Genomic DNA, 26,921 nt, shown 5'->3' with positions numbered 1-26,921 from the left:
GTGTATGTTAATCCCAATCTCCTAATTTATCCCTTCCCCTCTTTCTTCTTTGGTAACTGTAAGTTTGTTTTCTAAATTTGTGAATCTGTTTCTGTTTTGTAAATAAGTTCCTTTGTATCATTTTGGGGTGGATTTCAAATAAGTGGTATCATGTAATGTTTATCTTTTCCTGTCTGACTTCACTTAATAAGATAATTTCTGGCTCCATCCATGTTGCTGCAAATGGCAAGATTTCATTCTTTTATGGCTGATATTCCATTCTGTGTGTATATACACACACAGAGACACCCACAAATATCCACATATATGTATGCACATGCCATATCTTCGATATCCATTCCTCTGTCAGTGGGCATTTAAGTTGCTCCCATGTCTTGGCTATTGTAATAGTGCTGTAGTGAACTAGGGGTGCACATATAGTTTCAAATTATGATTTTCTCTGGATATATGCTCAGGAGTGGGATTGTAGAGTCTTATGATTATTCTGTTTTTAGTTTTTTAAGGACCCTTCCTGCTGTTCTCCATGGTGGCTGCACCAATTTACATTCCCACCTTTTTCAAATTAGGTTCAGAGCAATGTTAGATCTAGAGACCTACCTTTCCCTATCATAACTATCATCAACCCTTGCTCCCTCTTATGCATCAAACATCATGATTGCTTTAGTATTCTAGCTTTTTCTGTTTGCTCTTCACCCCGGCTGATGTGTCTGAAGAAGAGAGAAACCAAAGGGGTATGTGTATGCTCCTGGGTGTGGTGGTCACTCACTTGCTTTGGGGGAGAATATTCAAAATATCAAGTTATGTACAATTTTATTGGAAAAAAGTGCAAACCTTCCTGTGGGGCCCGAAATTGCCTGGTACCAACTCGATCATTATTTTTCTACCCTGTGAGGGTCAGAAATTTAAATAAATTGACCATTATTTCCCGAAGAAGATGTTACGGGTCACTGCATTCTTCTGTGTTGGCTAGCAGCCTAGTCTACCTGAGAGGGAGTGAACTGCACATGGGAACCCTAGTGCCTGCAGATCTCCCTAATCAACTCAGGGAAGGCTTTCCCACTTTGCCTTCTTCTCTGCAAGTTCCAAAAGGACCAAGCCATGGGAGAGGCTGCATCAACTATATCATCAGACTTCAAATTCAGTCTTCTTGGCAGTGGGAAAAGTTATCAAGAGAAAACAAGACACTCTTTCCAGGTACCTGCCTACAGGCTGTGGGTTGCTTCTTTTGTTTGTCAGCCCTTAATGGAAACCCTTAATCCCAGCCGAGTCTGAGGAATGATTACACAATTCGTGCAAAGGAATAAACCACTAGTCTTTTTCTTGGGGCTGAGTACCTACCTTGTGGGGCTTTCCAGATGGCTGAGTGGTAAAAAGAACCCATCTACCAACACAGAAGACTCAGGAGATGCAGGTTTAGTCCCTGGGTTGGGAAGATCCCCTGGAGAAGGAAATGGCAACCCACTCCAATATTCCTGCCTGGATAATCCCATGGACAGAGGAGCCTGACAGGCTACAGTCTGTGGGGTTGCAAAGAGTCAGACAAGACAGAGTGGCTGAGCACATACTCATGTACCTTGTACCAGGCACTGTTTTGCACGCTGGAGATACAGCGGTGCCAAAACAGTATCCATGGAGCTTACATTCTAATGAGGAGGGAATAGATAAGAAACAAACAAGTGCACGTTCTTAGGTGGTAAGTGCTGGTGGAAGGAAGGCAGATGAAGCAAGATGGAAAGTGCGGAGTGGGAATGGGGTTGTAATTTTATAGAGGGAGAGCCTCTCTGATAAACTGACACTGAGCAGACACCTAAGGGAAGTGAGGGAAGGAGCCCTGCGGGGAACTGGAGAAGAGCATCCTTGGCAAAGAAAAATCCAGAGCAAAGGGTGGGAGGGCGGAGCATGCTTCAAAAATCTAAGCTCCTAGAACCAGGCCAGTACAGCTGAGACTAAATAAGCAAAAGAAGAGAGATCACAGGCAAGTGGGCCTGTTTTTAGGACCACAGTAAGAATCCTGCCATTTTCCTGAGTAAGACAGAAAGCCACTGAAGAGTTTTGAGTACTGGGGAGACAGGATCTCGGTAAAAACCGAGCTAGTGTGTAGGGAAGAGATATGAGTGGGAAATAAGTTCAGAGGTGCTTTCAGTAATCATGTCAAGAGGTGATGGTGTGACCAGGTGGTGTGGTGAGGAGGATGCAAGCTGGTCTAGTCAGATAGATTTTTTAAAATATAAATTTATTTATTTTAATTGGAGGTTAATTACTTTACAATATTGTATTGGTTTTGCCATACATCAACATGAATCCACCACAGGTATACACATGTTCCCCATCCTGAACCCCCCTCCTTCCTCCCTCCCCATACCATCCCTCTGGGTCATCTCAGTGCACCAGCCCCAAGTATCCAGTATCATGCATTGAACCTGGACTGGTGAGAGGTGATGGTGTCAAGAGGTGATGGTGTGACCAGGTGGTGTGGTGAGGAGGATGCAAGCTGGTCCAGTCAGATAAATTTTGAAGATAGATTTGGTAGGATTTGTTGCTGGCATGGAAGTGAGGTGAGAAAAAAGGGAATTAATTCAAGATTTTTCTATTGCCTGAGTACCTGAAGAATGGAGTTGCCATGTCCTGAGATAGATCATCAGGAGGAACATACAAGGGACATGATTATGAGTTGAACCTGTTAAGCAATTGGAGATAAAAGAAGTTTCAGCAGGTTATACAAATTTGAGAGTCATTAGTATTAATGACTGGAGCTTCCTTGGCAGCTTCAGTGATAAAGAGCCCACCTGCCAATGCAATAGACCAGGGTTTGACCCCTGGGTCAGGAGAATCCCCTGGAGAAGGAAGTGGCAGCCCACTCTAGTATTTCTTGCCTGGAAAATCTCATGGACAGAGGAGCCTGGCAGGCTACATACTGTGGGGCTGCATAGTGTTTAGACACAAATTAGTGACTAAACGACAACAATATTAGTGACTACACATGATTTTCAAAGCCATGAAACCAAATGATATCTCCAGGGAGGAGAGTTCAGATAAGGAAAAGAACTCTGAAGAATAACGTAGGGGCACAGCTCCCACATTAGAGAAGATGAGGCGTGGCCAGCCAAGGAACCTGAGAAGGAGATGTTCTTGAATAGGGGCAACATGAAAGAGAAAGTCTACCTTGTGAGCCAAATGATGACTGTATTTTACAAAGGAAGGAATTATCAACTCTATCAATTTTGTCTCTTGGACGCTGGCATTTCCACTGTATTGCATTGTGCAACAAGCAGTGAGTAGTAAGGAACCAGTGATGGTAGCTTAATAATTTTTAAGGTGGGATTAAGAGTATTTCTAGGTCTCATTGAGCCATTGTAGAAGTGAACGGGATATTACAGAGCCTTATATAACATTCCAACTGTTTTCATGTTGACATTCTAGAGTCTACAAGTAAGGAAATGCAGAAATATCTTCATGATGCAACTTTTATATGTAAGTATTTTGTTAATATTACTAGTTTTCAGTATATATGGTTCTTTCATTAAATTCAGAAGTATCTCTGCTTTTCTACTCAGTGCCAGCCACTATGCCAGACACTGAGGATTTACAGGGAAATGAGAGGCTCCTGCCCCTGAGGAGCTTAGGACCTGAGGAAGCAAATAGTTAAAATGATTGACACCTAGGGCACAGTAGACCGCCAGTGCTGTTAATCCTTATGAAACAGTCTGTAGATGGTCCTGTCATCCCAATAACCCACTTATTTTTCATTTAAGAGATGCTTTTGGATAAAGCCTTGGAATAAGCTCTCTCACCCATGTCTGTATATATATTTAGCAGGTAGCTCTAACTGTATCAGCTCCCAAAATAGTGCCTGCTGTTCAAGAAGAGTGGCGAGGCCACATATTCCTTTTTAAAGCAATAAATGGTTATGGATTGTCCTCTGAAGTCCTGTCTGCACTTATATGTGGACCATGAAATCTGCTGGACTGCGCCCTGTCCCACGTGCCCCCGCTCACGAGCTGCTCAGCACCAGTGATGTGCACAGCTAACTATAGGGCTGTCGTCAGCTGCCTAATGATTGACCTTAAATAGGGCTCTCAGCCATTTTGTTTTGTCCCAAAGAGTCCTCTGCAAATGACCCAGAGAGAGGAGAGGGAGCCAGGGTGCCCCCGTCCATCAGCTCCGAGATGGCAAACACAGACCTTCTCTGGCCCTGGTGCTGGGAGTCGGGGTGTAAGAAAGAAGCAGCAGGAATAGAATAGGCAAGCTCCATTCATTTTCAAGTTCAAAGTTCTCTAGTGGGGTATGGGAAGAACATTGTCAGAGGCAACCTGTGATAACATGACATCTCAGCCAAGAGAGCCAAAGGCTGTATATTCTTGTTCAGGGACAATCACTCAGCACCACCCAGGCTGGAGCTATGACAGGAATAGCCAGCGCTTGTGAACCACATGGCTTGAGGGGATGCTGATATACGATATACCTTGGATTTTAATCATTCCCCCCCACTGCTACAAGTTTAAGGATGATGTTCACTCCATCCATCGTTACAATCATGGAACACTGAGAAATTTGATTTTATTTGATTTTAAGTTCTCTGGCTGTTCTCTCTGGCATCATGCTCTCCGATTTGGTTGCTTTTTGTAGTTGGATCACCATGTGAGAGGGCCAGGATATATCTATTTTTATCAGCACCGTCACATGGGTGGGCCTTAGAATCAGGAAGATGTATTTCAGATCTATTGCTAAGGTCAGTCTCTTGGAGTCAAGAGCTGTTTTGGCACCATGATCAGGAGGACAGGCCCCTGATTCATGTAATCCCAGGTTCAAGGTTGGAAACTGTTACTTACATGTGGTGTGGTGCTAGGCAAGTTAATTAAGCTCTCTATGCTTCAGCCTCTTTATCTATGAATAGAGAGAATATTAGGGAAGTTGTAAGGACTAAACTGAGGTGCTGGAACACGGTGACACATAGTGACTGTTCATTAAATGTTTATTCATTAAAATTAGCTAAATCCTCAGAGCTTTGGTTTCCTCATCCTTAGAATGGTTGTGTTGTTATGAGTGTTATGTAATCTAGGAGGGGAGGCTAGATTTCAGCAGAGTGTCTGATATAGAATGAATGGTTATTATTATCAGCAATAACAATTAAGCAACAGAAACTAAGAAATTTTGAAATGGGCTCCAAAGCCTCATTATGGCTTTTCCCCCATTCCTCCTTTATGTTAATATCTATTCTGTTTTTATAACTTTACTCAGTTCTGGCTCATCAGTGAAGCAGTGACCCCTTCTACAAAAACTATTGTTCCATGAGAGTAATCTCTTCTTTTAATCAGATTTCATATTCCAATCAGCCAACATGATTTTACCAAACACATTACATTCCCAGCTTGGATGGGGAAGCTGTTTTCTGCTTTAACAGAGTTTGTAATTAACTGGGGTTGCAAGGTGGAAACACGCCCACTTAATAAGTTATAATTGGGTGCATGATGTGTTTAAGGCACCATGCTTGTGAGTATCCCAATAGGTGTAAAGGTGAACCAGATGGGGACCCTGCCTTCAAGGGGTAAATGGCCAACTGAGAGATGCTGGGAAAGAGAATGTGGATACAGTCTGTCCAGACTGGATACCAGGCTCCACCCCTTGCCACCAGGAGACCTTAGGCAAGTTACTTAACTGCTCTGCACAGCGGCTTCTCATCTGTCACATGGAGATTACAATAGTACCGACATCATAGCACTGACATGAAGTTTAAATGGGTCACTGTGCATAAAACACAGTGCCTGTTACACAGTCAGAGATCAGCAAATGTGAGCCGTTTCCAAATACATAACTGGGGATATGGCATATTATGAATAACCATTATGCAAGAGAATGGTAATAATTGCTATGCAAGTTTGGCAGGAGAGGCATAATGACCTGGACTTCATAAAGAATATGGTATTTAAGCTGAGCTTGGGAGGCCAGCGGATCTGTGATCACAGGAAAACAGGGCAAATCATGGCATAGGGGTAGAGATGGCAAAGACATCTGTAGGGAAGAAGTTGGAAAGTGGAGGTCCTTATATACTGGTTTAAGAAATTTATATCTGTTTTGTGGACAGTGTAGAGAATCATTATGGATTTTCAGCAGGAAAATGATGAAGTCGGGGCTGTGCCTCCAGTAAAAGACCAGAGGAAGACTGCTTTGGGTATTGTTATGGCCTTGTCCTGAGCTCTAGAGCTCCAATGTCTGCTTCCTCTGATCCATATGTTGCAGAAGAGGAGAGAGAGAAGACTCAGATAGGAGGTGATGGTGTTTGAGCCTGGGCTGCAGAGGGGTTGGATATGTCATTGACAAATACAGGAATCATAATAGAAAGATGAATACATGGGAAAAAAGGAAGCCTTTTGATACAATGGAACATATTGGTTTGAGGTATTGAGAAGTCCATGGATCAATAGGTGGATATTTGGAACTATAGAATGCCATCATGTTGGAGGTGTGTGTGTGTGACTGTGTGCATACTAAGTTGCTTCAATCGTGTCTGACTCTTTACAATCCTAGGGACTGTAGCCCACCAGGCTCCACTGTCCATGGGATTCTCCAGGCAAGGATACTGGAGTGGGCTGCTATGCCCTTGCCCAGGGGATCTTCCCAACCCAGGGATCAAACCCTCATCTCTTATGTCTCCTGTTAGGCAAGCAGGTTCTTTACCACTAGCTCCACTGGAGGTACAGATGGCATAATGACTCTCAGAATAAACCTGGAAGCCTGAAGACTGAGTGAGATTTCTAAGGGAAAATGACAAAGACCCACCCTTGAGTGATCCCTGTGTTTAGGAGTGGCAGGAGAAAGGGAACATGGGAAGGATCCATCATAAAGGGAAGAGAACTAAGAGACTATGGAGTTGAATGAAGGAAGTGGGGCTTTCAAGGAGGAGCATTCCATGAACTCTGAGCAAGGCTTATTTGGGAGATGGTAGGCAGTAGGAATGAAGGAAGATAAGATGAGAGGTGGAGGGGAGAACTCAGTGGTGGAGACATTTTCAAAGCCAGGCAGAGACCTTTAGACTTATTTGGTAAAAGAAGGAAAACCTTCTGTGGTCTTATGCAGATTATTTCCTGGGGTCCCAGGAGATTCATAATGCCCACCCAAGGACAGAGGCTGGGTTTGAAAGGTCTTACTGTTTCTGATTATTATGCCCTCCAGCCTATGCTTTCTTCCCTTTAGTTTACCTCTCTTTCTATTATAGATGGAAGCTATTATTGTTTGATATTGACTGAGTTAAGTCTGCTGTAAGTCCTATGAAAAAGGAAAAAATTTATGATTGTGTTTCAATGAAGCAAGGTTCAAACAAGTTGAGAATGTTACCAAAAATAACCCTTATAAATTTATTTATTGTTTGTTTTAATTTTTATTGGAGTATTGTTTCTTTACACTGCTGTGTAACTCAGTTTCTGCAGGACAGCAACATGAATCAGCTGTACTGATTCATATATATTCATGTATACATATATCCCCTCTGAACTGAATTTCCTTCCCATTTAGGTCACTGCAGAGCACTGAGTAGAGTTCTCTATGCTATATAGTTAGGTTCTCATTAGGTATCTGTTTTCTACATAGTATCAACAGTATGTATATATGCCAATCCCGATCTAGTTCATCCCACTCCCCTTTTCCCCCTTGGTATCCATGTGTTTGTTCTCTATGTCTTGATTTCTACGTTGTAAATCATCTATACCATTTTTCTGGATTCTACTTATATGAGTTAGTACACAATATTTTTAAAACTCCCCAAACTTCAAAGCTGTGGTGTTTTCTCTTTCAAAAAAATCAATCATTTTCCTTGGTGGGGTGGAGAAAATAATGACGATGGAAGTGTGCCCTCTTGGAACTGGCCAATTTGCTGAAGGGGAAAGCAAGAATAGTGCAATGAGAAAGCGAGCAAGAGAGAAGAATGCATCTGTAGAGTAAAAGTCCAGTTTTGGATCTTAGAACTGGATTCATTCTAGGTCATGACAAGGAAGTTTCATTAGAGTGTGTTACCAAAACAGAGGGTCAGTCATTAGGTCAAGTTATTCATTTCGAATTTGGAAAACTCAGCAGTGGCCACAGGACTGGAAAAGGTCACTTTTCATTCCAGTCCCTAAGAAAGGCAATGCCAAGGAATGCTCAAACTACTGCACAATTGCAGTCATCTCACACGCTACTACAGTAATGCTCAAAATTCTCCAAGCCGGGCTTCAACAATATGTGAACCGTGAACTTCCAGATGTTCAAGCTGGTTTTAGAAAAGGCAGAGGAACCAGAGATCAAATTGCCAACATCCGCTGGATCATGGAAAAAGCAAGAGAGTTCCAGAAAAACATCTATTTCTGCTTTATTGATTATGCCAAAGCCTTTGTGTGGATCACAATAAACTGGAAAATTCTGAAAGCGATGGGAATACCCGACCACCTGACCTGCCTCTTGAGAAACCTATATGCAGGTCAGGAGGCAACAGTTAGCACTGGACATGGAACAACAGACTGGTTCCAAATAGGAAAAGGAGTACATCAAGGCTGTATATTGTCACCCTGCTTATTTAACTTCTATGCAGAGTACATCATGAGAAATGCTGGGCTGGAAGAAGCGCAAGCTGGAATTAATATTGCTGGGAAAATATCAATAACCTCAGATATGCAGACGACACCACCCTTATAGCAAAAAGTGAAGAAGAACTAAAGAGCTTCTGGATTAAAGTGAAAGAGGAGAGTGAAAATGTTGGCTTAAAGCTCAACATCCAAAAAACAAAGATCATGGTATCTGGTGCCATCACTTCATGGCAAATAGATGGGGAAACTGTGGAAATAGTGGCAGGCTTTATTTTTGGGGGCTCCAAAATCACTGCAGATGGTGATTGCAGCCATGAAATTAAAAGATGCCTGTTCCTTGGAAGAAAAGTTATGCCCAACCTAGATAGCATGTTGAAACACAGAGACATTACTTTGCTAACAAAGGTCTGTCTAGTCAAGGCTATGGTTTTTCCAGTAGTCATGTATGGGTATGAGAGTTGGAATATAAAGAAAGCTGAACATTGAAGAATTGATGCTCTCGAACTGAGATGTTGGAGATGACTCTTGAGAGTCCTTTGGACTGCAAGGAGATCCAACCATTCCATGCTAAAGGAGATCAGTCCTGAATGTTCATTGGAAGGACCAATGTTGAAGCTGAAACTCCAATCCTTTGGCCACCTGATGCGACCTGACTCATCTGAAAAGACCTTGATGCTGGGAAAGATTGAAGGCAGGAGGAGAAGGGGACGACAGAAGATGAGATGGTTGGATGGCATCACCGACACAATGGACGTGAGTTTGAGTAAACTCCGGCAGTTGGTGATGGATATGGAGGCCTGGGGTGCTGCAGTCCATGGGGTCGCAAGGAGTCGGACACGACTGAGCAACTTAACTGAACTGATTCATCTTGAATAGATTGTCCACAAGAACCTTGAAATTACTTGAGATGATGATTAAAGCAGAGTGGAGAAAGGCTGTGGGCTGGCCTCTCAGGTGTCAGCTCCATTATTACAATATTAACATATCACCTCTTATAAAACCTGGTGTACTTCATGATATCCTGGAAGAATTCTTTGCCCTTGGAAGGCACTCAATAAATGTGAGTTGCATTCACACAAAAATGTTTATGAAATTCCCCAATTGTCATTAGAGTCAGATAAAGGATGGGAGAAGTAACTAGTCTGTTGATAGACTGCCAAAGAAGGTGTGGAGATTGGCTATCATGTATCTGAAAATAGAAGATTCTTGGCACCTGAGTAGAAGAGTAATCATCTGAGTTGGCACTGAGGATTGTGAGGGGAGCTAGAGTTTCTGGAAGAAAAAATAACAAAAGTGGGAGAATTTGCAGCCTTCAGTTAAAGGGGCTTCCTCGGAAATAGCATTATCTGGAAATTCCCAGATTTGCTTTAAAGCAAAGGGATAAAGGAAGAGAGATAACAAGAGGGGAGAAAGCATAATCAGTATAGGGATGAGTAAACTAGATAGAGTTGGTAATGGCATAGAGGGGGTTGTGTTCTGTGTTTCACTAGGGAGTGAGAAAATTAATGAAATGGGTTAAATTAACTCATCTCATGATTCCAAATGGTGCAAAGATTTCTGCATCAAGCACTCTTTGGCTCCAGATGTCTGTCTGTTGAAGGTTTGTGGTGCTAATAGCTGCTGTCTGGAGGGAAGGCAGGTACAGGCTGCCATGCCAGCTGGTGTCTACAGCCAGGTCAGTCCAAGGTGTACAGTTCCAGACAGCAGGTGGAAAAAAGTGAACGTGTTTGGAGAAGGGTAAGTTGGCCCAGAGTCACACAGTCACGGGTATCCCCCAGAGTGCTGACTTGGACAGTGCCTGTATGTGAGTGCTCTTCAGGAAGTGGTTACTGAGCCAGGGCAATTCCTTTATTTCTTGAGTTGATTGGTAGCCTAGGTTATGAGGATGTGAATTATAGCACAGGTCAATTTCAGAAGACAAATAGATCCCTGAGGCAGCTAGTGCAAGATGGTTTGGGCACTTTAGGGTGGAAAGAACATGGGAAAAGTGATTATGGAAAGAGATTCTCTAAGACACATATTATAAAGAAACTTTGTTGACTTCCCCTTTGTTTGTGAGAAATCTGGTCCATAGATCTAGTTCTGTGATTTCCAAATGCCTGTTTCCACTGGTGAAGGGTATGTGGGTAGGAGATACTTAAAGTATTTCTCAACAGGGGGTCTTCTTGACATTTTGGATGGAAAAATTATGTGTTTTGAGGACTGCCTCTTGCAGTAGAGATCATTGGATTCCCATGCCCCTGTTTCGTGGCACCTTTCTGAAGTTTTGACAACTCAGAATCCTCCCACATTCCCTCTGCCCCCCAGGGGGGATGGTATTGGCCCTGGGTTCTGGGGGATACTCTGCCTGGGGAAAAATTTCATTTTTTTCAAAGATCTCCCCAAGCCCACATTTCGAGAGAAGTGATATTCTGGAGTTCTCTTCTGTCTCAACTCAAATGAATATTGAATTCTGAAGCAGAGGCTTGAATTTATTACTGACTCAATTTGGTGATGAACGGTGACATTTCAGGGCTAGCAAAAGTATGGAGCCTTTTGTATTCCCTCAATGTTCACCTCATATGTCTGTGATTTGTGACGTTTCCAATTTCCCTGTCACCCCTGGCCAATCCCTGGGCATTGCAGACCTCTTTGTAGGGGTTAGTCCCATTGAATCTCCTCATGTTCCCACCACATAGAGGATTTCATTTTTCCATGTGATTAGATGTATTAGTGAAGAAAAACTAAAAAGCCTCTTGGTAAGAGGAGAGTGAAAAAGTTGGCTTAAAGCTCAACATTCAAAAAACGAAGATCATGGCATCTGGTCCCATCACTTCATGGGAAATAGATGGGGAAACAGTGGAAACAGTGTCAGACATTTTGGGGGAGGGGCTCCAAAATCACTGCAGATGGTGACTGCAGCCATGAAATTAAGGATTTCCTTAATTTTCTTACTCCTTGGAAGAAAAGTTATGACCAACCTAGATAGCATATTGAAAAGCAGAGACATTACTTTTCCAACAAAGATCCGTCTAGTCAAGGCTGTGGTTTTTCCAGTGGTCATGTATGGATGTGAAGAAAGCTGACCACTGAAGAACTGATTCTTTTGACCTGTGATGTTGGAGAAGACTCTTGAGAGTCCCTTGGACTGCAAGGAGATCCAACCAGTCCGTTCTAAAGGAGATCAGTCCTGGGTGTTCTTTGGAAGGACTGATGCTAAAGCTGAAACTCCAACACTTTGGCCACCTCATGCGAAGAGCTGACTCATTGGAAAAGACTCTGATGCTGGGAGGGATTGGGGGCAGGAGGAGAAGGGGATGACAGAGGATGAGATGGCAGGATGGCATCACTGACTTGATGGACGTGAGTCTGAGTGAACTCTGGGAGTTAGTGATGGACAGGGAGGCCTGGCATGCTGTGATTCATGGGGTTGCAAAGAGTTGGACACGACTGAGTGACTGGACTGAACAGAACTGAGATGTGTTCTAGGCACAGTGGAAGAAAAATCATGTCTATTTAGTGTGCCTTTCCAGTACTGGACTTCCCTGGTGGCTCAGACAGTAAAGCGTCTGTCTACAATGCGGGAGACCTGGGTTCGATCCCTGAGTCGGGAAGATCCCCTGGAGAAGGAAATGGCAATCCACTCCAGTACTATTGCCTGGAAAGTACCATGGACAGAGGAGCCTGGTAGCTACAGTCCATGGGGTCTCAAAGAACTGGACATGACTGAGCCACTTCACTTTCCTTTGCTTTCCTTTCCAATACTGTAGGATAGGACTGATACTAACACAAGGGGATCTGGGACTGAGACGGGGAACAGGAGAGCAAGCGCTGAGAAGAAGCATTTCCACCTGGCGCGCCTCTGCTTCCCCCCTTTAATTCAACCGTGCCTGGAAGTCTTCCTTGATGTTTGAAACCCAAGGTCAAGTGGTGGTGGAGAGAGAGCATGTGGACTGACAGGTTGGAGGAGCAAGGATGGAGGGATGGGTAAGGAAGAGGTTTGCCTCTCATCATCAGGAAGGGTTGTGCAGGGGGTGATCATGTTCCTGTAAATGGAGGTCAGCCTCATTTCTGGACCATCAAGCAGAGGAATGCCACTCAAACAAGGTGTCTGCAATTGAAGGAAGGCTGCTTTTGAGGCTGCCACCTAGGAGGACGGTCCTCTCCTTGGGAATTCAGAGTGGCTCTTCTATTTGACCACTCCTCCTTCCAGCCTGGATCCTCAAGGCTTCTCTCAGTCTTCCTTTCCTTTTAGTCTTCCTTAGATGCATATCTAAAATGCATCTCCTTTCCCATATAGATTATTACAGACTACTGAGCAGAGTTCCCTGTGCTATATACATTTGTGTTTAACTGAATCACTCTGCTGTACACGTGAAATTAACACCACATTCTCAGTCAGCTATAACTTAATATAAAAGAATTTAAAATTAAAGGCATCTGCTGGCCCCTCCGCAGCGTCCTCTGTCATCTCTGGCGAATGTGTTTCACTGCATACATCCCTCTCCTCCAACAAAACATGTCTCTTTCCAGCCTGTCATAGAATGGACCTTCCCTCCACCGATCCTGCCTCCCTCTGATCTCTGCTGCCATCTCAGTTTCCCTCATTGTTTAATTGCTTATTTGGAGAAATTGCTTAGGTTTAGTTTAAGATTCCCTCAAGGGTTGAAATCCTCTGCTTACCTGGATGGTGTGCAGTTTGTACATTTCAGAAGTGAGGCTCACGCTGTGAACTTAAGTAGTACCTCTCTTCCAAGTCCTTGCTACCCCACTCCCCAGAGATGAATAGAATCCTGACTCAGGGGAGGAGCTCAGGTATGCCATGCAAGGAAAAAACTCTCCTTTATCTAATATTCAAAGGCATGTGCCCCTCAGCAGACCTGAGGAAGATGCAGCAGGGTGCCTTAGGGGCTTGGCTCTGCGTTGGGAGGTAGTCCCTTGCCCCTCACATGGGTCTCTGTTCCCCTGGCAGGAAGATGAAGTGGTCCTCCAGTGCATCGCCAACATTCACAAGGAGCAGAGGAAGTTCTGCCTGGCAGCCGAGGGACTTGGGAATCGCCTGTGCTTTTTGGAACCCACTTCAGAAGCCAAGGTGAGATTGACCGTCTGCTCTGCACCTTCCCTCTTGACCTCCCAAGCAGTCATCCGGGGATGGGACTGCTGGGAAGTGATGATGAGGGTGGTGAGGAAGAAATTCGAAAGATATACTTATTTTGAAATGGGAATGACCCAGAGAGATGTTATGGGGAGGGAGGTGGGAGGGGGGTTCATGTTTGGGAATGCATGTAAGAATTAAAGATTTTAAAATTAAAAAAAAATAGAATAATAAAAAAAATAAATAAAATAAAGTAAAACCACAATTCTAATAAAGAATGCTATAATGAAAAAAAATAAAATGAAAAAAAAAAATAAAGTAGATAATAGTTTACCAACCTCATAGGACTGTTGTGAAGGTCTTGTAAATGGAATAGTGAATGTAAAGATGTTAGTATAGCATGAACACAGCAAAGGCGCAACAACATTTAATTAATTGATTGTTATAAGAATCATATGGTGAAAATTAATCTCTGCATTCTATTATGAATGAGAAAGCAGCAGATTTATAGTAAAAGTTTATATTTCATAATGTGTGAGTATATGGAATTTAAACAAGTGATAAATGTTTCTCTGTTTGGAAGGAAGTTTGTTTGTTTAAGTTCTTACCTATCAACTGTAGTATGAATGCCCTTATAAGAGAAAAGAATTACTCCGTGAGATTAACACTTTATTTCTCATTTCTCCAAAAATATGTATTGTAGAGGATTTGAATGTTAATAGGCACAGCTAAGTCTAGTAAAGAAGAAGAAAGTGAAAAAAAAAAAAATGGGAAGCAGATCCCATAACTCTGACCAGCCTAGAAGGTTATACAGTGGAATGTGAAGAATTAATAGTACCTATCTTTAAGTGTTCAGCAGCACATGGGGGAGACGCCTTGAGGTCACTGTCAGTCTTCAGGGAGAAGATGCTTTTGTTATGCCCCAAACGCCTTCCTTGTTGTTAATTCCTGGAAATCTAAGTGTGTTTTCTTTACTCCCAGCTATCATTTTATTGCCTTAGCGATTCATGGGTCCTTGGGCCTGTGTCTCACAACAAGCTCATCACTTTCAGTTGTGACTGTGCTGAGATGGTTGTAACTGCCTGCTGTGACCCAGGGGCAGAGAGGAACATTTGCTGTGGTCCCCGCCTGTGTGGCAGCATGTAGTGTTATCTCTCCTCAGTGAAACTTACCTTCCTCCATTTTCATTTGCTCTCTACTTTTCACAAACTGTATGTCAGGTGGCTCTGTGTGCCCCATATGCTCACAGTACTTTGCAGTCCTGGAAAGACCTTTATATCAGTCAGGGTTTTCTAGAGAAACAGAAGCAATAGGATCTCTTCCTTTTTCTGGCTAGGTGGATGGATGGGTGGATGGATGGATACAGATTTATTTTAAGGAATTGACTTATGCACTTTTGAGGGCTGGGAAATCTGAAATCCATAGGTCAGATCAACTAGAAACTCAGGAGTTGAATCTGTCTTAAGGCAGACATTTTTTTCCTCCAAGAAACCTCAGGTTTTATTCATAAGGCCTTTGAATGATTGGGGAAAGCCCACCCACATTATCAAGGGTAATAATCCCCTTTAAAGCCAACTGATTGTAGATGTTAATTATATGTACAAAGTATCTTCACATCAAAACCTTGATTGGTGTTTGATTAAATAACTGAATACTATAGTTTAAACAAGTTGGCACACAATTATCCATCACCCACACCCCCATGCTCAGTTTTTCCTATAGAATGTTTTAAATCAGAAAATGGTTATATTTTCCAGTAAAGCCGCCTGATTAGTATGTCATTTCTCCATGTTAACATGTACAGCACAGACACATGCAGTTTGGCCAAATCCTAGAACATCAAGTGTGCCCTGTGGTGGCCACGCCTCCCTGAAGCCCCTCTGCTCTTCATCACTTGCCTCCCTCCCATGTAGGGAGGTCCCTGGTCCATGAGCACAGACATCTGTCAGTAGCGTGAAGGACAGAGTCACATTCAAATAAATGGCAGAGCAAAGAGACAAATAAGATTTTTATCTTTTAGAGGTCTTAGGTTTGATTTCCCTGAGGTCTTTCCTCATTTACTTTTGCTCTTAGCTAGGTATTTTTCTCTTCATTCCCAGCAGTCTGGGATAATAGGAAAATCATTAGATTATAAGTCAAGAAGTTGATTCTCAGCCATTAGCTCATCATGTGACCACGAGCAAGTCACTCAATCTTGTTTCCAGCTTTTCCATCTTCCAGATAAGATGCAGTCTGGTGTAATGGAAAGAACATTGGTCTGAATTAGAAACCCGTGGTACGATTTGCTAGTCATCCATTGAGTAGGGTGTAGGACATCAGTTTAGGGCATTGCTCTGGAGCCAGACTCTGAGTCTGAATCCTGTGTTTACCACTCACCAGCTAAGCTAGGGCCTTGAGCAAGGTACCTCACCATTCTGAACTTAGTTTTCTTCATCTGCTTAGTGGAAATTTAATAGTAACAACTTAAGAATGTTGTTATTAAGATTTAAATTAGTTAATATTTGTGAACCACCTAGCACAGTGTAAACTCTCTTTCAGTTCAGTTCAGTCTCTCAATCGTGTCCAACTACTTGCGACCCCATGAATCTCAGCATGCCAGGCCTCCCTGTCCATCACCAACTCCCAGAGTTCACTCAGACTCATGTCAGTGATGCCATCCAGCCATCTCATCCTCTGTCGTCCCCTTCTCCTCCTGCCCCCAATCCCTCCCAGCATCAGAGTATTTTCCAGTGAGTCAACTCTTCGCACGAGGTGGCCAAAGTACTGGAGTTTCAGCTTCAGCATCAGTCCTTCCAATGAACACCCAGTACTAGTTTCCTTCAGAATGGACTGGTTGGATCTCCTTGCAGTCCAAGGGACTCTCAAGAGTCTTCTCCAGCCCCACAGTTCAAAAGCATCAATTCTTCAGCGCTTAGCTTTCTTCACAGTCCAACTCTCACATCCATACATGACCACTAGAAAAACCATAGCCTTGACTAGACGGACCTTTGTTGGCAAAGTAATGTCTCTGCTTTTGAATATGCTATCTAGGTTTGTCATAACTTTCCTTCCAAGGAGTAAGCGTCTTAATTTCATGGCTGCAATCACCATCTTCAGTTATTTTGGAGCCCCCAAAAATAAAGTCTGACACTGTTTCCCCATCTATTTGCCATGAAATGATGGGACCAGATGCCATGATCTTCATTTTCTGAATGTTGAGCTTTAAGCCAACTTCTTCACTCTCCTCTTTCACTTTCATCAAGAGGCTTTTTAGCTCCTCTTCACTTTCTGCCATAAGGGTGGTGTCATCTGCATATCTGAGGTTATTGATATTTCTCCCAGCAATCTTGATTCCAGCTTGTGCTTCTTCCAGCCCAGCGTTTCTCATGATGTACTCTGCATAGAAGTTAAATAAGCAGGGTGACAATATACAGCCTTGACATACTCCTTTTCCTATTTGGAACCAGTCTGTTGTTCCATGTCCAGTTCAAACTGTTGCTTCCTGACCTGTTACTCAAGAAGTTTCTCAAGAGGCAGGTCAGGTGGTCTGGTATTCCCATCGCTTTCAGAATTTTCCAGTTTATTGTGATCCACACAGTCAAAGGCTTTGGCATAGTTAATAAAGCAGAAATAGATGTTTTTCTGGAACTCTCTTGCTTTTTCCGTGATCCAGAGGATGTTTAACCATTGGCTATTGTGATTTAGGCCAGATTACCTAAAAAAAATTAAAGAGAACTATACATCATAACCTAAGAATTCTTTGCATCCCTCAGGTGTAAAATAATAACCCATACCACTCAGAAGTGTATTAGGGATGAGAAAAACCCTTCCTAACACCCATTTGACTGATTGTTCTTATTTTGGATTTTCATTTTAAATTTAAAACAAGATAACACAACTGAAGAAGTTTTGTGAGAAATGTGTCATCTATCACGGTATTCCCTGTCACAACTATTATTTTTGTTTTTCACTCTGGCCTTTGTCCACATGTACCCATATATTTTCAAAGTCACACTCATAATGGATATTCAGATGTTCTGCTTTTTTTCTTTCCCATTTCATCTAGTTTCACATTGCTATGTAATCTTCATGGTTATTAAAGAAAAATTCATGTACATGGTTTTGTTGGTTTACTTTTGCTTGCTGGATTATTGTCCAGGAGAAGAATTAATAGCATCAGAGAATAAACAACATTAAACTGGTTTTCCAAAAGGATAAACCAATTGTTAGAGTTGGCACCCATACTATCATTGCATAAGTGTGTGTCTCTTATGTGTATAGTGTGAAGAAAGTGCACCATGAGGGCTTCTCACAGAAAAATAGGATACATTCGTGGAAAGGATAGATAGGTCTTCAGAATTTCCTGTCACCACTACTGGGAGCAGCCTGCTAGATTAACCCATTTTATGTGACTTCAGGCTTTCCTATAGTCAGCTCCAGCTATGCACATCCCTCTTCTGTCCTGTTCCCTCCCTTTTCACTAGATATTTCTCTTAATTCTCTACTATCAGATTTCACAACCAATGGTGCCATTCTTAGGCTCTTGGAAACTAATGTTAACCCTGCAATGAAATGAGAAGGTCTGTTTTTTCCTGAGCCTGGCAAACTGGGTATAAGGCATGGACCTCAAACGTCACTCTTATCAACTGGCTACAGAGCCAGCTGGTGACCTTGGGCCATCCCAGTCAAGGGTATTTCAACTTAGTCGAGACTCGAGGTAAAATTGAGATGAACTCTAGGGAGAAGAAAGACCTTAGAGAAAGAAGACATGAGATAAGATATTCTCTGTGTACAAGTCCTGAGAAAAAAGAGGTCATATTGAAGCAGTGAGCAAGAGGGTAGAAATACAGGAAGCAAAAGTTTTAGAATATCAACACCTGCTATAAACCAGGAACTGCTGAGCCCTTGGGAGAGTTCTTGTGACTTTGAGTCTTGTTTGTCATGGTCTTTTCTGAAGGCCCCTGAAATTGCAGATATTAATTTACAGAAGCACCCTTATTCAGCTTTCCATTCAAATGAGCACAATGTGAGGAGTTAAAAGGTATTTTGTTTTGTAGGGAAGACTCAGTGTTGAAACCAGGGACCAAGCAACATTGAAGGTAAATGTTGCTTCTCTGTTTTTATCAATAGCAACAAATGCTTATTGATGGTCATTTTTTAAAATTATTTACTTTTAATTGGAGAGTAATGCTTTAGAAAATTGTGTTGGTTTCTGCCAAGCATCCGCATGAATGAGCCATAAGTATACCTATGTCCCCTCCCTCTTGAACATCCCTCCCACCTCCCTCCCCATCCCACCCCTCTAGTTTGCTATAAAGCCCTGGTTTGAGTTCCCTGAGTCACACAGCAGATTCCCAGTGACAATTTATTTTACATATTGACAGTCATTTTTAAGTGGAAAATGTACTCCCAGGAATCAGGAATTGACTTTTTTCCTTTGGTTCTTAATATTGTGTCTCATCTATGTTGTATCTGCAGTGTCCACCAAGAGGTTGCCTTTGGTTCAACTTAACATCCAGACTCATAAGATGCTGGTAGACCCCAGTCTGCTTAGTTGGACAAGAGCCACAGCTTGCCTGCTGGGAAGTGTCAGGCACTTCTGCAGAAATCCTTGCAGCCTCCAGGGTCTGCCTTCTCAATCCCCACCCCAAATGACAGCTCAGGTTCAAAGAGACAAGGTCCACATCAGGCAGGTGTAGAGTCATCATGGCTTAAAAGGCTCTGTACCACAGGAGTTGATGTATCTTGTAACAACTCCACAGGCATAGCTTTTGAAGGACCACCCCTGATACAAAAGTCTTCACACTTGAGGAATCACAAATAAAGGGCTTTCTATGAAGTACTGGTGATCTTTCCAGTCCAGATGCAGGCTACAAACTAGGGATCATTTTCACCCTAAGCAATATTCTCTCGTAACATAATTAGCATATCAGTTTAATCAGGTTGTCCTGAGAACAAAACTGGACAATTAACTGAAGGTCAAATTCTCAGGCAAAAAGATGAGAGAGTTTCATATACCTTACCCCACAGGAATCTTCATTGATTGCAGTTATTTATGATTATAAGCCAATACCTTTCCAAATCCTGACTTCTGCATTCCTTAATTGTAGATCACCAAAAAAGAAGAAAAATATGGAAACTCTTTGTTGAAAATCAGTTGTAACAGACCATGGTTTGTTTGTTTCACCAATTTTAGTAATGAAACTAATGTGGATGAAGTGAAACAGTTTACCCTAGTGCCCTTTAAAAGTCAGTGTCATATCTGAAGTCTTTGGGCTCTCTCAGAAAAATGTTCCACCTTTCTGTCAGGGAGCACTGTGTCTTGCTGACCATGGTTTACTCAAAATGAAAAATCCAGTATCAAATCTAATTTTCAAATTGAACATTTTCCAGGAAAATTTCATTCCTATTGTTTTCACTTCCTCTTTTGAAAACTGAATAAAATAGTCTCCTGTGGTTTCTGAAAACTTGTATAGGTACTGAACACCGAGAATTAAACATCTGTGTTTGTGCAAACATCATTGTGTCAATGACATTAATTACAACAGAATTCTTGGCAAAAAAAAAAAAATTTTCTGTTGCTTTTATTATCTTCAGCTCAGAAAGATTTACTGTTTACTCCTAAAAAACTAAGTCTGTGCAAATTTATGGAAACAGAGGCTCAACCTGAAGTTGTATACCTTTTTTTGAACTTCTCAATATAATTTTAGTGTGTAGTCTTCTCAACGGGCTTGAGATCTTATAAAAGCCAAACTATGATAAAACTGTAAAAATTGCATGTTTTTTAATATAGAGATTTAAACATTGAAATTCTGATTTTTTTTTAACTTTTATCAAGCATTATAGTCTGTGTGTTTTGTACTGCTGTGGATGCTTACACACTCTCATTTAATCTTTACAACCCTATGAAGCAAATATTGTTTTCATTGTTTAAAAAAAAAGATAAAGCAATTTAAACAAAGTTAAGTGACTTCCTGAAGATGGTTCGTTCCAAACTCAAACCACTGTCTAATTTCTATAATACTCAGGAATAGAGAGTATTATGATTCTTATTTAATAATAAAGAAGCCATATTTCTTCAAGTGGCTAGATTTTTAAGAATACCCAGGGAGATCTCTATATGCCCTCCCACAACCTTGTCGCATCTGTCCTTTGAACGCCTGACACTCCAAAGTTAGAAATATGTATTTGCTTAAATCAAACCGAATCTATTAAAATGCAAATACTCTCAGTACATGAAGCAATATTGAAATTTTTATAGCTAACTTTTTTACAGATATAAAGATTATCATATTTTTTTCTAGCAAGTACATTTTTTAAAGAGTGATAAGGCAGATGTATTGTGCCTCTGTATTGGGAAATAAGACACAGAAGCACTGTAAATGGGAGGGGCGTGTCAAAACATCCATTGCATTGATTTAGGATGGTTTACCTGTCTTTTCTCCTGCACTCCACCACTCTGTGATTCCCAAAGTTAAAGATTATATGGGTATACCTTAGAGATATTGCAGGCTTGGGTGCAGACCACCACAATAAAGCAAATATTCCCAATAAAGTGAATCACACAATTTTTTTAATTTTCCAGTGCATATAAAAGTTATATTTACATTTTAATATTGTCTATTAACTGTATAATAGCATTATGTCCAAAAATGTACATTCCTTAATTTAAAAGTACTTTATTGCTAAAAAATGTTAACCATCATTTGAGCCATCAGTCAGCTGCAGTAATAACATCAAAGATCACAGCTCACTGTTACAAATATAATTTTAAAGAAGTTTAAAATATTGTGGGAAGTATCAAAACATGACACAGAGACTCAAAGTGAGTGAATGTGGTTGACATATGGTACCAAGAGACTTGCTTGACATAGGGTGGCCACAGCCTTCAATTTGCAAAAAAAAAGGAGGGTGCAATATCTGCCCAATTTGGAACATACTGAATTCAAATGCCTGAAAAACATTCAAGAGGAAATTTTGATAGGCATCTGGATATATGGAGCAGAGAGGTTGAAATGGAGATAATATTTAAGAGATATTGGCTTAAGGTTAGAGAATTATGCTTGGAGAGAGTGAGTGGAAAAATTATGGATTAAGAAGGGAAGAGAAGAGGGCTTGGAAAGTGTAGATATTTAAAGATGAGTAAAAGAAGAGAAACACAGAATAAGGAGGAGAATCCTAAGAAATCAGAGGGAAAGTAGGCATTTGCAATGTCATAGAAGCCACAGAAACCAAGGGAAGACTGTCAAGGAGTATGGTCCACGTGGTAGAATATCAGTAGGAGGCAAAGTAATGTGAGGTTGGAATGTCCATTAGATGTAGTAACACGGAGGCCAGTGGCAGTCTTGGTGAGACCTTACTCAACGGGCTGACAAGTGCAGAGCCAATTAGCAGAGGTGGAGTCCAAGTGGAAAATGGGAAAGACAGCCAGTGCAGATATCTCTGAAAGAGAGAGTGATGGCTGGAGAGGGTCGGAGGATGGAAGGATTTTTATAATAGAAGAGACTTAAATGCGCTGAAGACTTAAGCATGTTCCCATGCTGATGGAAAGGTACAAGTCAAGAAAGAGAAAAAAAAGTGATGCAAAACAGTGAATGGATGATTTAGTGTGCAAATTGCTGATATAGTGGGAAAAGCTGGTATTAAGAACAGAGGTGAGGAATTGGCCTTCAAACAAAAGAAGAGCTCTTATACCATTGAAGAGGAAGAAGGCAAGAATAAAACTAACCCTGTAGGTTTTGTGCAGAAAGTTTTGGAGAGTGAGCCAAAACACTTGGCAGGGGTCCCTAACCCCATGCCATGGATTGGAACCAGGCCACACAGCAGGAGGTGAGCAGCTGGCAAGCAAGGGGAGGTTCATCTGTGTTTACAACTGCTCCCCATTGCTCGCATTACCATATAATCACAATGCACAATATAATAATAATAGAAATAAAGTACACAATAAATGTAATACACTTGAATCATCCTGAAACCATTCCCCCATCCCCATCCTTGGAATAATTGTCTTCCACGAAACCAGTCCCTGGTACCAAAAAGGTTGGGGACCACTGGCCTAGAGGAGACTAGTGCACTTGCTGAGCAGTGTGAGGGCTCAGCTGGAAGAGCCACTTAAGGTTGGTAACCATAACTTTTCAGTGCTACCAGTTTTCCAAATTGTGTCATCTTGTGTACACAGCCCACCAGAAGCATGAAGAAAGTGGATAGTTGAATTCTGCCAGGGTCAAAGTGTTGCTGGGTAAGTGTGATAAAGTCAAAGGGACAAGAGAGTTTAGGAGACTGGACCGTGGTATCTTGGAATTTAAGCTGAATTGGGAAAGAACTGGGAGTGAAAAAGATTAAGGGGTGTCAGTAGTGATGAGAGTAATTGAGTGAGCAAGCCAACTGGAAGGCGGCTGCATGGTTAGACAGTGGGTGTGTCCCTGAGAGGCTTCAGAGGAAACCAATTTGGCTGAAACTAGGGCCCAGGTGTATGATCATGATAGACAGTGGCTGAACTGCAGTGTAGAATATCATTGATGAAGATGAAGAAAAATAGCTGAGAAACTGTAATATATAATAGATTATTCATATAGCCCATTAGTTGCCTAGGGCTACTGTGACAAATTAGCATAAATTTAAGAGACTTCAAATAGAAATTTATTCCCTTACAGTTCTGGAGGCTAGAAGTCTGAAATCAAGGTGTTAACAGAGCTACTCTCCCTCTGAAGCCTCTGTGGGAGGATCCTTCCTGCCCACTCCGGTTTCCGGTAGCCCCGAGTATTCCTTGGCTTGTGACAGCGTAACCTCAGTCTCGGTCTCCATCTTCATATGGCCCTTCTCTCTGTGTGTCTCTGACTTCACCTGGTGTTTTCTCCTTCTTATGAGGACATCAGTCTTATTGGATTAGGCCTCACCCTAATGACTTCCTCTTTTTTTAATTTAAATTTATTTATCTTAATTGGAGGCTAATTACTTTACAATATTGTATTGGTTTTGCCATACATCAACATGAATCCACCACGGGTGTACACGTGTTCCCCATCCTGAACCCCCCTCCCACCTCCCTCCCCATACCATCCCTCTGGGTCATCCCAGTGCACCAGCCCCAAGCATCCTATATCCTGCATCAAACCTGGACTGGCGATTCATTTCTTATATGATATTATACATGTTTCAATGCCATTCTCCCAAATCATCCCACCCTCTCCCTCTCCCACAGAGTCCAAAAGACTGTTCTATACATCTGTGTCTCTTGCTGTCTCTCATACAGGGTTATCATTAGCATCTTTCTAAATTCCACATATATGCATTAGTATACTGTATTGGTGTTTTTCTTTCTGGCTTACTTCACTGTGTACAATAGGCTCCAGTTTCATCCACCTCATTAGAACTGATTCAAATGTATTCTTTTTAATGGCTGAGTAATACTCCATTGTGTATATGTACCACAGCTTTCTTATCCATTCATCTGCTGATGGACATCTAGGTTGCTTCCATGTCCTGGCTATTATAAACAGTGTTGTGGTGAACATTGGGGTACACGTGTCTCTTTCCATTCTGGTTTCCTCAGTGTGTATACCCAGCAGTGGAATTGCTGGGTCATAGTAGTGAAGTTGCTCAGTCGTGTCTAACTCTTAGCGACCCCATGGACTGCAGCCTACCAGGCTCCTCCATCCATGGGATTTTCCAGGCAAGAGTACTGGAGTGGGGTGCCATTTCCTTCTCCAGGGATTCTTCCCGACCCCGGGATCAAACCTGGGTCTCCTGCATTGTAGGCAGACGCTTTACCGTCTGAGCCGCCAGGGAAGTAGACAGTTCTATTTCCAGTTTCTTAAGGAATCTCCACACTGTTCTCCATAGTGGCTGTAGTAGTTTGCATTCCCACAAACAGTGTAAGAGGGTTCCCTTTTCTCCACACCCTCTCCAGTATTTATTGGTTGTAGACTTTTGGATCACAGCCATTCTGACCTGTGTGAAATGGTACCTCATTGTGGTTTTGATTTGCGTTTCTCTGATAATGAGTGATGTTGAGCATCTTTTCATGTGTTTGTTAGCCATCTGCATGTCTTCTTTGGAGAAATGTTGGTTTAGTTTTTTGGCCCCATTTTTGATTGGGTCGTTTATTTTTCTGGAATTGAGCTGCAGGAGTTGCTTGTATATTTTTGAGATTAGTTGTTTGTCAGTTGCTTCATTTTCTATTATTTTCTCCCATTCCGAAGGCTGTCTTTTCACCTTGCTTATAGTTTCCTTTGTTGTGTAGAAGCTTCCAAGTTTAATTAGGTCCCATTTGTTTATTTTTGCTTTTATTTCCAATATTCTAGGAGGTGGGTCATAGAGGATCCTGCTGTGATGTATGTCGGAGAGTGTTTTGCCTATGTTCTCCTCTAGGAGTTTTGTAGTTTCTGGTCTTACATTTAGATCTTTAATCCATTTTGAGTTTATTTTTGTGTATGGTGTTAGAAAGTGTTCTAGTTTCATTCTTTTACAAGTGGTTGACCAGTCTTCCCAGCACCACTTGTTAAAGAGATTGTCTTTTCTCCATTGTATATTCTTGCCTACTTTGTCAAAGATAAGGTGTCCATAGGTGTGTGGATTTATCTCTGGGCTTTCCATCTTGTTCCATTGATCTATATGTCTGTCTTTGTGCCAGCACCATACTGTTTTGATGACTGTGGCTTTGTAGTAGAGCCTGAAGTCAGGCAGGTTGATTCCTCCAGTTCCATTCTTCTTTCTCAAGATTGCTTTGGCTATTTGAGGTGTTTTGTATTTACATACAAATGGTGAAATTATTTTTTCTAGCTCTGTGAAAAATACTGCTGGTAGCTTGATAGGGATTGCATTGAATCTATAGATTGCTTTGGGTTGTATACTCGTTTTCACTATATTAAGTCTTCCAATCCATGAACATGGTATAGTTCTCTATCTATTAGTGTCGTCTTTGATTTCTTTCACCAGTGTCTTATAGTTTTCTATATATAGGTCTTTAGTTTCTTTAGGTAGATACAGTCTTAAGTATTTTATTCTTTTCGTTGCAATGGTGAATGGAATTGTTTCCTTACTTTCTCTTTCTATTTTCTCATTATTAGTGTATAGGAATGCAAGGGATTTCTGTGTGTTGATTTTATATCCTGCAACTTTACTATATTCATTGATTAGCTCTAGTAATTTTCAGGTGGAGTCTTCAAGGTTTTCTATGTAGAGGATCATGTCATCTACAAACAATGAGAGTTTTACCTCTTCTTTTCCAATTTGTATTCCTTTTATTTCTTTTTCCGCTCTGATTGCTGTGGCCAAAACTTCCAGAACTATGTTGGATAGTAGTGGTTAAAGTGGGCGCCCTTGTCTTGTTTCTGACTTTAGGGGAAATGCTTTCAATTTTTCACTATTGAGGATAATATTTACTGTGGGTTTGTCGTATATAGCTTTTATTATGTTGAGGTATGTTCCTTCTATTCCTACTTTCTGGAGAGTTTTTTATCATAAATGGATGTGGAATTTTGTCAAAGACTTTCTCTGCATCTGTTGAGATAATCATATGGCTTTTATTTTTCAATTTGTTAATGTGGTGTATTACATTGATTGATTTGCAGACATTGAAGAATCCTTGCATCCCTGGGATAAAGCCCACTTGGTCATGGTGTATGATCTTTTTAATGTGTTGTTGGATTCTGATTGCTAGAATTTTGTTAAGGATTTTTGCATCTATGTTCATCAGTGATATTGGCCTGTAGTTTTCTTGTTTTGTGACATCTTTTTCTGGTTTTGGGTGATTGTGGCCTCGTAGAATGAGTTTGGAAGTTTACCTTCCTCTGCAATTTTTTTTAGAAAAGTACAACTTTTCAAAACTGAACCAGGAAGAAATAGAAAATCTTAACAGACCCATCACAAGCACAGAAACTGAAACTGCAATCAGAAATCTTCCAGCAAACAAAAGCCCAGGTCCAGACAGCTTCACAGCTGAAATCTACCAAAAATTTAGAGAAGAGCTAACACCTATTCTGTTCAAACTCTTCCAGAAAATTACTTCCTCTTAACTTAATTACCTCTATAAAGACTCTGTGTCCAAATCAGGTCATATTAATAGTTGCCAGGGGTCAATTGTTGGGTGTCATATATTTGAAGGGAGCACGCAGTCAAGGCTGAGCGCCGAAGAATTGATGCTTTTGAACTGTGGCATTGGAGAAGACTCTTGAGAGTCCCTTGGACTGCAAGGAGATCCAACCAGTCCATTCTGAAGGAGATCAGCCCTGGGATTTCTTTTGGAAGGAATGATGCTAAAGCTGAAACTCCAGTACTTTGGCCACCTCGTGTGAAGAGCTGACTCATTGGAA

The 26,921-nt window shown here is 41.5% G+C and overlaps 1 protein-coding gene across 1 annotated transcript in view; it reads left to right on the top strand.

Annotated features, from left to right (window-relative positions):
- The window catches only part of RYR3 (ryanodine receptor 3), a 576,153-nt gene that overhangs the window by 176,140 nt on the left and 373,092 nt on the right, over positions 1-26,921 (top strand). The window contains exon 2 of the mRNA XM_060419037.1: positions 13,507-13,626. Coding sequence (XP_060275020.1) covers positions 13,507-13,626 — 120 coding nt within the window. The remainder of the gene's footprint in view (positions 1-13,506; positions 13,627-26,921) is intronic.

This window comes from Ovis aries, chromosome 7 (assembly GCF_016772045.2).
Source record: "Ovis aries strain OAR_USU_Benz2616 breed Rambouillet chromosome 7, ARS-UI_Ramb_v3.0, whole genome shotgun sequence".
Lineage (NCBI taxonomy): Eukaryota > Metazoa > Chordata > Mammalia > Artiodactyla > Bovidae > Ovis > Ovis aries.
This window is presented reverse-complemented; position numbering and strand designations above follow the sequence as displayed.